This window comes from Schistocerca nitens, chromosome 5 (assembly GCF_023898315.1).
Source record: "Schistocerca nitens isolate TAMUIC-IGC-003100 chromosome 5, iqSchNite1.1, whole genome shotgun sequence".
NCBI classification, from domain to species: Eukaryota; Metazoa; Arthropoda; class Insecta; order Orthoptera; family Acrididae; genus Schistocerca; species Schistocerca nitens.
Genome location: NC_064618.1, coordinates 628275633 through 628287809, shown reverse-complemented (window position 1 = coordinate 628287809; position 12177 = coordinate 628275633). Strand labels below are relative to the sequence as shown.

Below are 12177 nucleotides of genomic sequence, written 5' to 3'. Positions count from 1 at the left end.
TAAACCCAACTAACCTAAGGACATCACACACATCCATACCAGAGGCAGGATTCGAACCTGCTACCGCAGCAGCAGCGTGGTTCCGGACTGAAGCGCCTAGAACCGCTCGGCCACTTCGACCGACTTATTTGCTGATATAATTCCCTCTCCAAAGCCTCGTGTTTTTTTCTACTGTAAACTCCAATAGCCTTGTTTTGCTTCCGTTGATGTTCATCTTATAAACTCTATCCGGGACAATACCCGTTATGTTCTACTGAGCCAAGTCATTTGTTGTCTCCCAAAGAATTAGAAAGTTAGTGGGAAATCTTAAAGTTTTTATTTCTTTTCCTTGAACTTCAATTCCTGGCCGAGCGGTTCTAGGCGCTTTAGTCTGGAGCCGCACGACCGCTACGGTCGCAAGTTCGAATCCTGCCTCGGGCATGGATGTGTGTGATGTCCTCAGGTTTAGTTATGTTTAAGTAGCTCTAAGTTCTAGGAGACTGATGACCTCAGATGTTAAGTCCCATAGTGCTCAGAGCCATTTGAACTTCAATTCCTTTTCAGAATTCGTCTTTAACTTAGTTTGCTGTCTGCTCAATGTACAGATTTGGTGGAAGTCTCTCTCCCTTCTCAAACACTTCCTTCCTTTCAAGTCCTTTGGATCAGAGCTGTAGTCCGTCCACTGTACATGTTGTACTTAAGCTTTCGTTCCCCTATGGTTTATTCCTCAGATCTTCAGAACTGCAAGGATTCCAACCCTGTTAACAAAATGAAAAGTTGTTTCTATATAGGCGCAGTTTACTCCGTTGCCGAAGAAGTTTTGAGATTGGATTAATAAATATAAAAGTTAAAATGACTGTTTTAATGCTTCGGGTGTTCTACATAGTCTCCCCCTCCCCCCCAAACACACATACACACACACCTGAGTACAACGCGCAAGACGTTCACACAATCATGTGAAAATGACAGGAAAGTGCTCCTTCGGGATGTTATTCAACTAGCGCGTCACATTGGCTGGAATGTTGGTTATGTAGTCAAAGCGCTGACCTTCACGTAAATTTCAGCACTTGTTGTTTTGTGGTAGGTTCATATTGATAACAGCTAGTCTCTTTGTGCATGATGACTTTTTTCCAGAAAAGAGTGTTTGTGTTTTGCATTTCAATCAAGTCGACGCCGGAGACTTCGCGTCGTTGTTTTTGTTCGGAAGTCAAGGCGTACGGGACAAACGTTCACACACTTTTACCTTTTCAAAACATCTGGAAAATGTTTTGAACATTTGATTTAGAGATGTTGCTTCTTTGCAATTTGTGACAAAAGGACGTTGGCACACTATCTGAGCACATCCACTATTTAATACTACCTGCTCACAGCTCACTGGTCGAAAGCTCACATCTATTGTTTACAGTTGTTAGTTCAAGCTGCTGCCTTAGTTACCGTTCATGTCGCTTAACACAGAAATAAAATCAGTTTCGGAACGTTTTAGATGGAAGGAGTATACTGCATACGTCTATGCCGTACAATGCTTTGTACAGAATATGTGGCATTCGAGATGTATTGTACTGTCCCTTTCCCTGAGAGTATGATGCAACCGAGATTTATCGGATGACGATAACATACATTTTAGAAATATCTGTAGGGATGTTGGCTGGATTTTCATCAGTTTACAGGAGATAATTCCACCATTTAATTCGTCCCTTACGGTTTTTCTTCAAATGGCTCTGAGCACTATGGGACTTAACATCTACGGTCATCAGTCACCTAGAACTTAGAACTACTTTAATCTAACTAACCTAAGGACAGCAGACAACACCCAGCCATCACGAGGCAGAGAAAATCCCCGACCCCGCCGGGAATCGAACCCGGGAACCCGGGCGTGGGAAGCGAGAACGCTACCGCACGACCACGAGATGCGGGCTTACGGTTTTTCTAACTGCAATATAGGCTTGCCTCCGTAGTGGGCGGTTACTATGTGTGAATCCCGAGGAATGTGCTCATTCCCGGTACTGCCAGAGCTTTCTCCTCGAGTGAGGGAGAACTGGAATTAATGCACTCATTCACTTGAGGCCAACTGAGGAGCTACTTTAACGAGAAGTAGCGGTTCCGAGAGTCGGAAAACAGACAGTTGCTGCAGTTCTGGCTACACATTTCAGCATTCCGTATCCAAAGGAGTTGCTTGCAGAGAGTGACAAGACGACCAACCAGCATCGTGTAATCTTCATTGCGAAATTCTTTTCCTTTTTAAACTGCTGTTCCGGATAAAGAGGGAGACAGGTACACTACTGGCCATTAAAATTGCTACACCACGAAGATGACATGCTACAGACGCGAAATTTAACCGACAGGAAGAAGATGCTGTGATATGCAAATGATTAGCTTTTCAGAGATATTCACACCTACAACCTGCTGACATGAGGAAAGTTTCCAGCCGATTTCTCATACAGAAACAGCAGTTGACCGGCGTTGCCTGGTGAAATGTTGTTGTGATGCCTCGTGTAAGGAGGAGACATGCGTACCATCGCGTTTCCGACTTTGATAAAGGTCGGATTGTAGCCTATCGCGATTGCGGTTTATCGTATCGCGACATTGCTGCTCGCGTTGGTCGAGATCCAATGACTGTTAGCAGAATATGGAATCGGTGGGTTCAGGAGGGTAATACGGAACGTCGTGTTGGATCCCAACGGCCTCGTATCACTAGCAGTCGAGATGACAGGCATCTTATCAGCATGGCTGTAACGGATCGTGCAGCCACGTCTCGATCCCCGAGCCAACAGATGGGGACGTTTGCAAGATAACAATCATCTGCACGAACAGTTCGACGACGTTTGCAGTAGCATGGACTATCAGCTCGGAGACGATGACTGCGGTTACCCTTGACTGGAGCGCCTGCGATGGTGTACTCAACGACGAACCTGGGTGCACGAATGGCAAAACGTCATTTTTTCGGATGAATCCAGGTTCTGTTTACAGTATCATGATAGTCGCATCCGTGTTTGGCGACATCGCGGTGAACGCACATTGGAAGCGTATATTCGTCATCGCCATACTGGCGTATCACCCGGCGTGATGGTATGGGGTGCCATTGGTTACACGTCTCGGTCACCTGTTGTTCGCATTGACGGCACTTTGATCAGTGGACGTTACATTTCAGATGTGTTACGACCCGTGACTCTACCCTTCATTCGATCCCTGCGAAACCCTACATTTCAGTAGGATAATCCACGATCGCATGTTGCATGTCCTGTACAGGCGCTCTGGATACAGAAAATGTTCGACTGCTGCCCTGGTCAGCACATTCTCTAGATCTCTCACCAATTGGAAACGTCTGGTCAATGGTGCCCGAGCAACTGGCTCGTCACAATACGCCAGTCACTACTCTTGATGAACTGTGGTATCGTGTTGAAGCTGCATGAGCAGCTGTACCTGTACACGCCATCCAAGCTCTGTTTGACTCAATGCCCAGACGTATCAAGGCCATTATTACGGCCAGAGGTGGTTGTTCTGGGTACTGATTTGTCAGGATCTATGCACCAAATTGCGTGAAAATGTAATCACATGTCAGTTCTACTATAATATATGTGTCCAATGAACACCCGTTTATCATCTACATTTCTTCTTGGTGTAGGAATTTCAATGGCCAGTAGTGTAGATCCGCCACACACAGCCTGTTCAGTTAGGCAGGGAGGACTGAAGCGAGGTTGCGCCGCTGCCAGCAGGTGTGTCCCGCACGCCGAGCACGGTGCAGGTGGCGGCCGGCGGCGGGCTGGCGCGCGCCCCGAGCTCCAGGAAGCTGGCCGCGCTCCAGAGGGCGCCCAGCTCCCAGCGCGTGGGGCCCGGCTTCCGCATCCGGCCGCAGCAGTCGGGGGAGCTGCCCTGGTGGCTCTGCAAGGACGCCGAGGTGCCCGAGGGCGTCGTCAAGCTCGAGACCAGCTCCAGCGACGAGGAGGACCATAGGTCAGTATCAACACTGTGCCACAGATTCTGAGAAACCTAGTCCACTTTTCCATCCTCCAGAGCAGTCGTGTCAGATGTGTAGACAGTTCTGCAAAGATGTCGAGGTGCCCGAGGGTGTCGTCAAGCTCGAGATCAGCTCCAGCGATAAGGAGAACCACAGGTCAGTGCCACCACTGTTCCACAAATTCTGAGAAACCCAATCCACTTTTGCATCTAGCAGAGCAGTCTTGTCAGGTGTGTAGACAATTCTGTAAATTGCTCGAGATCAGCTCCAGCGAAGAGGAGGACCGCAGGTCTGTAACGCCACTGTGCCACAAATTCCGAGAGACCTAGTCCAATTTTGCATCCAACTGAGCAGTCGTGTCGGATGTGTAGGTGATCCTGCAAACATTTCGGGATGCCCAAGGGCGTCCTCTAGCTCGAGATGCTCCAGTGACGAGGAGGATCGCTGGCCAGTACAGACACTCTACTACACCTACTGAGATATTCAGTCCACTTTCGCATCCGGCTACAGCACTCGTGCCAGATGCTCTGGCGATTCGGCGAGGATTCCAAGGTGTCCAACAGTATCATCGACAATTGGACACGCTCGGCACGATGATATGTATCACATGTTCATATCAGCACAGCAGGCTTCAGCCCACTGCATATCTAGCAGGTAGCATCCAATACAGTTATGAGAGCAGGCCAATGTCTCCTTCAAAACACAGCATCCGTGTCTTATATCACAGATGACACTGCCCCCCTCCTTCGCACACCGTGCCACATTTTTCCTAGGTATCCATGTTCAAATATCAGAGGGAGGAATTGTTGAGTATTTTCTTCTTTATAGTATGGCAGGAGACTTTACTGCCTGCCGGAGTGGCCGAGCGTTTCTAGGCGCTACATTCGAGAACCGCGCGACCGCTATGGTCGCAGGTTCGAATCCTGCCTCGGGCATGGATGTGTGTTATGTCTTTAGGTTAGTTACGTTTAGGTAGTTCTAAGTTCCAGGGGACTGATCACCTCAGAAGTTAAGTCCCATAGTGCTCAGAGCCATTTGAACCTTTTTTTTTAGACTTTACTTACCCCTGCAGCCCCATTTGATTTTTGTGGTTCCAGTCGATAAAAACGAAATCCTTATAGGATGACTTTGTTGTCTGTCTGTCTGGTTGTCCGTCTGTCCGACTGTTTAGATCCCTTTTTCTCAGGAACGAGTAAACGCAACAAATAGTAAGGTCTATGGTACCTTGGCGATGTAAAAACTTTAAGCTTTCACGTCAGTGCAGTCAAAAGATGCGGCCATTTATGTCTCATATTTTGATGTCTTGCCAGTATCGATATCGATAACAGGCCAAACTCGATTCCCGGGGTGGATGAATTATCTGTATACTCGAACATTATTAAGTTTGTACGGAACCCTCGGTGCGCGAGACCTACTCGCACTTACCGAGATTTTTGTTTTCAATGATAGGCCATTTGAATGGTTGGATGTTATCATGTATCTCTCCCTAACCTGGCTAACTTTTGTTTATCTCATTCTGACTGTAATACATCCATCTTGGGCAAGAACATACTTATTGTAAACATATCTTTCACCGTGCAGTTCACTGAACACAACAAAAACTGAGTTCATGACAAGAGTTCCCACTTCTGAAATGTTCCATTCCGGCAGCAAAGTGATGACAATATCAGTACCGATAACGAAGCTAGAATAAAAACGGTCTGGATGTAATAGCAGGAGTGATCCAGATTCTGAACGAAATACATGCCATTTCACTGAATGCAAAGATGCACAATTCTTCCCCTGTTCGTTGTATGGTAATGGGCTCTGAACAATAACAATGGAACAACTCGATGCTGTGGAAATTCGAACGCTATATTGTATAGCTAATAACTGATACCTCGACAAGTCACACTCTCTTCCTCATCTTCTTGTTCTTATGGGCATAGCATGACAGTTCACTATCGTAATGAACCATTCGCTTCCCGCCTCAGATACATTATTACTTTCCTTGCTTCCTTAAATTCCATAACAGGACGTATTAGAAATATTTCAGCTCAAATGCCATCTTAAATCTCATTGCTGTCGACATCCACAATACGTAGTGTTCTGTGTCTATATCCATTGCTCCAACTCTTAACTTTCCACATAGACAGAAGTGCAACACGTCGATTACATCAGTTAACGTAAGAGACAACGTTCATTACTGTTCCCCGCCTGTTCCTAAAACTCATTCCAGGATCCAAATGTAAATATTCGTTTAACATGTAACACCTCAGCCTCAGTTGCAAATAGAAACCAAACTTTACCCAGGGCCGGCCGTTGTGGCCAAGCGGTTCTAGGCGCTTCAGTCCGGAGCCGCGCGGCTGCTACGTACGCAGGTTCGAATCCTGCCTCGGGCGTGGATGTCTGTGATGTCCTTAGGTTAGTTAGGTTTAAGTAGTTCTAAGTTCTAGGGGACTGATGACCTCAGATGTTGAGTCCCATAGTGCTCAGAGCCATTTGAACCATTTGAACTTTACCCAGGTTTCAGCCAAATTAATTTGGCCTGCTTCAGAAGCGAGTGACACTAAACTGCTGCATGCCAAAGTTTGGCCATGTCAGGTATAAAACTGTAGTAACCAGTCATAATCTACATTAATTGCGCTAAAGAGAAACAGCGGGCCCCGCTCCGCGGACGAGGTCGGTAGGCCGCGAGAGCTGCACCGGAACTAAACGCGGCGAGCAGCTGTGTACCGAGCATTGCTGATAGTCATGCGCATGCGCGCGTGGAAATATACATAACAGCAGCTTTCTTTACATTAGGAATTGGACTAACATGACCATTAAAGTCTTCAATGGCGTAATATGTAAAAGAACTTACTTCTGTGGAGACCGATACCCCTGTAACAGAATCGGAGCCCGTGAGAAGGAATAGCTATTACTCGCCAAAATTATTTCTCAATTTTGAATACATTGCTCAAACTTTATGTGGTTCATTAATAAACGTGTGTGTGGATATTTACAGGAATGATCTGTAATATCGTGGAGAGTATATCAGTATGACTAAGCATCAATAAAGGCAACAAAAGGGTTCAAATGGCTCTGAGCACTATGGAACTTAACTTCTGAGGTCATCAGTCCCCTAGAACCTAGAACTACTTAAACCTAACTAACGTAAGGACATCACACACATCCATGCCCACGGCAGGATTCGAACCTGCAACCGTAGCGGTCGCACGGTTCCAGACTGTAGCGCCGAGAACTGCTCGGCCACTCCGGCCGGCAATAAAGGCAACAGCGCCTAAAAACTTCAAAGTATATGAATTGGAATTAACGTAGCATTAGTACCAGTACTGAAGATAACATTAACATAAATTGCATAGAGTAGTTAGAAGCTTGGTACGCCTGGCAGAACATCAGGTAGTAACATAACTTGATGTAACACGTTAATCGTGGTACTACAAAAGTATAAAGCTAATTGTTAGGTTTCCGAGGGCCTTTTTATAAATTTCCCGTTAACGCCACAAATACAGTGGAACAATGTACATGCACGTACATGTGTCAAGCTACATATTCTTAATAAAACATAATGGTTGAGAGAAATAAAGGCGGCAGTGCCTAAATATTTTATAATTAAAAATAAGATCGTGTACAGGTGTGTTAAACCAACATTGTCTAACACTGAATAATGAAAGAACAGAAGTTAACCATCAGTATCAGTAAGACTGAGCGTGCAACGCCACAGTACTCAATCATGTAAAAAAAATTTTTTTTTTGTCTGACGTTAGGTCAAATTTGCATTTAGGCATTTAAACATGCATTTGTGCTTACGAATAACATTTAATATCAGTGTGATTTGGCGTGTAACGCCACAGTCATAACTAAAAATCAAGGTTACATTTGCACACTTACTTATAAATGGCTGTGAGCGCTATGGGACTTAACTGCTGTGGCCATCAGTCCCCTAGAACTTAGAACTACTTAAACCTAACCTCGGACATCACACACATCCATGCCGGAGGTAGGATTCGAACCCGCTACCGTAGCGGTCACGCGGTTCTAGACTGAGGCGCCTAGAACCGCTCGGCCACTCCGGCCGGCACACTTACTTATACATTTGTTCCTATGAACGGGACGAGGAATATTGTCTCATTAAGATTACTTAATGGCTAATGGCATGATAACTGGGTATGTATCCCACAGTGAATTCCAGATTGCATACAAGTATCCAGACTGGCTACAAGTTACAGATAATTAATATCTAACAAGGGGGATAAAAGAGATCGTTTCACATAGGAAGGTGTTAGCAAAAACTTAACAGCTGATGGTAACATGATAACATGTTAAAAACGAGAAAACCATTTTCTCGCCGTGCTCTGTCCATTGGCATTATTGCCATACACGGTGCAAATATTCCCGACTGCTTCCGCTGCTGTCACCCCTCTAATGTACTCGAACAGAAGAACATGTCGGAAATATTCCTATTTCTCCACTTGGTACTCCATTTTCTAGTATCCACAGCTCCACTTACTATTTCGAAGCGACAATTCGTAAACTGAAATAACAACAGCGAACTACAATTAAAAAATGACAATCGATAGCCGACCGGTGTGGCCGAGTGGTTCTAGTCGCTCCAGTCTGGAACCGTGCGACCGTTACGGTCGCAGGTTCGAATCCTGCCTTGGGCATGGGTGTGTGTGATGTCCTTAGGTTAGTTAGGTTTAAGTAGTTCTAAGTTCTAGGTGACTGATGACCTCAGATGTTAAGTCCCATAATGCTCAGAGCCATTTTTGACAATCGATAAATAAAACCATAGCAATCAGAATACCAACATGCGAAACAAAAAAGGTACGGACATACGCACCAACCTAATAAAACTAACGAATTAAATGAACAAAAAAAGTCAGATTTCAAATAACTCCAGCACACAGAGGTGTCAAAATTCGTACAAGGTGCGATCTTCAACACCGGTCTTCCTCTTCACTTCAAGAACGGATCGTTAATTTGTACGGATGTTACAAGAGAAGTATTGCTGATACTACGAAGCTGACATAGTTTATGTTTATTTCGCCTACAGCAAGGCGGACAGCGGCCGGCGCTCGCCATACGACAATGTGCCGGACACCGAACCTGAGCCCGGCGTTGTGCCCGAGGTCGAGGCTGCCCAGCAGACCGGTGGGACGGCGCGCAGGCGCAGCCGCGGCTTCATCGGCGCGCACACCAACATCGACGACATCCTGGGCAGCGTCGCGTCGCTCGTCGAGCCCGCCATGGGCGTCGCCAGGCTGCGCCGCCGCCAGATGGGCCTCGCCGCCGAAGACGACGACGAGGACGCTCAAGGTAACCACCGGCACTGTGCGGTGTCGCCTCTAGTGTTAAGTCTGTTACATCCTCCCACAACAGATTTAAGTAAGTAAGCGCACCAGACAAACAGATGGCAACCATAGCAGACATCCCGCCAAGGCCTTTGAGAGTTGATACATTGAGATGACAGAAGTCATGGGACAGCTATATGCACATATACAGATAGCAGCGGTATCACTTACACCAGGTATGAAAGGGCAGTGCACCCGCGGAGCTGACAGCTGTTCTCAGGTGATTCACGTGAAAAAGTTTCCGACATAATTATGGCCGCACGACGGGTGTTAGCAGACTTCCAACGCGGTATGGTGGTTGGACCTAGATGCATGGGACATTTCATTTCGGACAACTGCTTAGGAATCAATATTCTGACTTGCACAGCATCAGCGTCGTGCCGAGAATACGAAATTTCAGGCATTACCTCCCACCACAGACAACGCAGCGGCTAACGGCCTTCACTGAACGACTGGGAGCAGCGGCGTTTGCGTAGAGTTGTCCCGTTGAAAAATGGCACCAGCATTCTGCCGCATGAGAGGTAGCACATGAGGCCGGAGGATGTAAGTGACGTACCATTGTAGCGTCAGAGTTTCTTCAGTCACTACATGCCGTGATCTGAAGTCATACTATTGGCTCTGCACACCATGATACCAGGAGCAATACTGCTGTGCATATCCAGAACGTTGGAAGACAGAACCTCTCTCCATATCATTACCGTACTAGCTGCCGATGATCATCTGGCGCACTCACAATCGCAGTTCATCGCTGAACACAATGCAAAGTCATTCACCAGAGCCCATGCTTCCTGATCACGGAACCACTCACAAATCCAACCGTTTGTCTTGTGGCTTACACAACGAACGGCTTGGCTCTGAGCACTATGGGACTTAACATCTATGGTCATCAGTCCCCTATAACTTAGAACTACTTAAACCTAACTAACCTAAGGACATCACACAACACCCAGTCATCACGAGGCAGAGAAAATCCCTGACCCCGCCGGGAATCGAACCCGGGAACCCGGGCGCGGGAAGCGAGAACGCTACCGCACGACCACGAGCTGCGGACACAACGAACGGCAATTCGCTTGTCCAGGTGCTGCTAGTCTCTGACCAATGGTGCACTGTGAGACAGGATGTTACAAGGAGCCCGTTACTTGTTCTCTGATGGCAGACGTAGTTGTAAAGGGGCTACGATGTGCTTGGTGCACAGTACAGCCACCCTCCTTAATGGTCGACCAGAACCTTGATGACGATTATGCCTGCCCTCACGTTGCCATGCATTCCGACATCGACCCACTACCAAATCCGAATGCCCCACAAATCTGGATGCTGCAGGAGCTGGCCAAATGGAGACCTCTTTCACACTCTGTCAGGTGCTGGTAAAGCTGTCTCACGTGAGTACACAGCCTTTCCATGTTCCCTACAGTGATCATTCAACATCTGACACTGTTCACACTCCTTATATACCCTACCACGGCTAGATAACAACACTAAACACGAACAACACTAATGCACTCTGGTAGCTGTTCTACTTGTGACAGAGAAAGGCAACTCTAATCCTCTACATACTTTCCAATGATGTACAAGAAGCTGCAATTAGTTCCGACCACATCTTCTGGGTGTGTCACTTCCTTTGTCAGGCAGTATATGTGTATAGCATGCTTCTGCACTTTCGCTTTGTTGTTTTCTCCATATATCACCTGCTACTAACATATGTATGACCAAATGTCCATGTAAATACTAGGTTCCTATTACTTATAATATATTTCTCTTAGTATGCTCATGACTGTATAACAATGTCACTTTGTATATTTGTTGTTGTTGTTGTTGTTGTGATCTTCAGTCCTGAGACTGGTTTCATGCAGCTCACCATGCTACTCTATCCTGTGCAAGCTTCTTCATCTCCCAGTACCTACTGCTACCTACATCCTTCTGAATCTGCTTAGTGTATTCAGCTCTTGGTCTCCCTCTACGACTTTTACCCTCCACGCTGCCCTCCAATGCTAAATTTTTGATCCCTTGATGCCTCAAAACATGTCCTACCAACCGATCCCTTCTTCTAGTCAAGTTGTGCAACAAACTTCTCTTCTCCCCAATCCTATTCAATACCTCCTCATTAGTTACGTGATCTACCCACCTTATCTTCAGCATTCTTCTGTAGCACCACATTTCGAAAGCTTCTATTCTCTTCTTGTCCAAATTGGTTATCGTCCATGTTTCACATCCATACATGGCTACACTCCATACAAATACTTTCAGAAACGACTTCCTGACACTTAAACCTATGCTCGATGTTAACAAATTTCTCTTCTTCAGAAACGATTTCCTTGCCATTGCCAGTCTACATTTTATATCTTCTCTACTTCGACCATCATCAGTTATTTTGCTCCCTAAATAGCAAAACTCCTTTACTACTTTAAGTGTCTCATTTCCTAATCTAATTTCCTCAGCATCACCCGATTTAATTTGACTACATTCCATTATCCTCGTTTTGCTTTTGTTGATGTTCATCTTATATCCTCCTTTCAAGACACTGTCCATTCCGTTCAACTGCTCTTCCAAGTCTTTTGCTGTCTCTGACAGAATTACAATGTCATCGGCGAACCTAAAAGTTTTTACTTCTTCTCCATGAATTTTAATACCTACTCCGAATTTTTCTTTTGTTTCCTTTACTGCTTGCTCAATATACAGATTGAATAACATCGGGGAGAGGCTACAACCCTGTCTCACTCCTTTCCCAAACACTGCTTCCCTTTCATGCCCCTCGACTCTTATAACTGCCATCTGGTTTCTGTACAAATTGTAAATAGCCTTTCGCTCCCTGTATTTTACCCCTGCCACCTTCAGAATTTGAAAGAGAGTATTCCAGTTAACGTTGTCAAAAGCTTTCTCTAAGTCTACAAATGCTAGAAAGTAGGTTTG

General features: G+C 45.9%; 1 protein-coding gene across 5 annotated transcripts in view; it reads left to right on the top strand.

The window, feature by feature from the left end:
* The window catches only part of LOC126259290 (FH1/FH2 domain-containing protein 3), a 690456-nt gene that overhangs the window by 18758 nt on the left and 659521 nt on the right, over positions 1–12177 (top strand). For 4 of the 5 annotated variants that reach the window (XR_007546495.1, XM_049955941.1, XM_049955938.1 and 1 more), the window contains exons 3-4: positions 3690–3930; positions 8973–9235. Coding sequence is in view for 4 of the 5 variants with exons in the window: in XM_049955941.1 (XP_049811898.1) it covers positions 3690–3930; positions 8973–9235 (504 nt within the window). In the remaining variant the exon portion in view is untranslated. The remainder of the gene's footprint in view (positions 1–3689; positions 3931–8972; positions 9236–12177) is intronic. The other variant, XM_049955939.1, reaches the window with a different exon arrangement.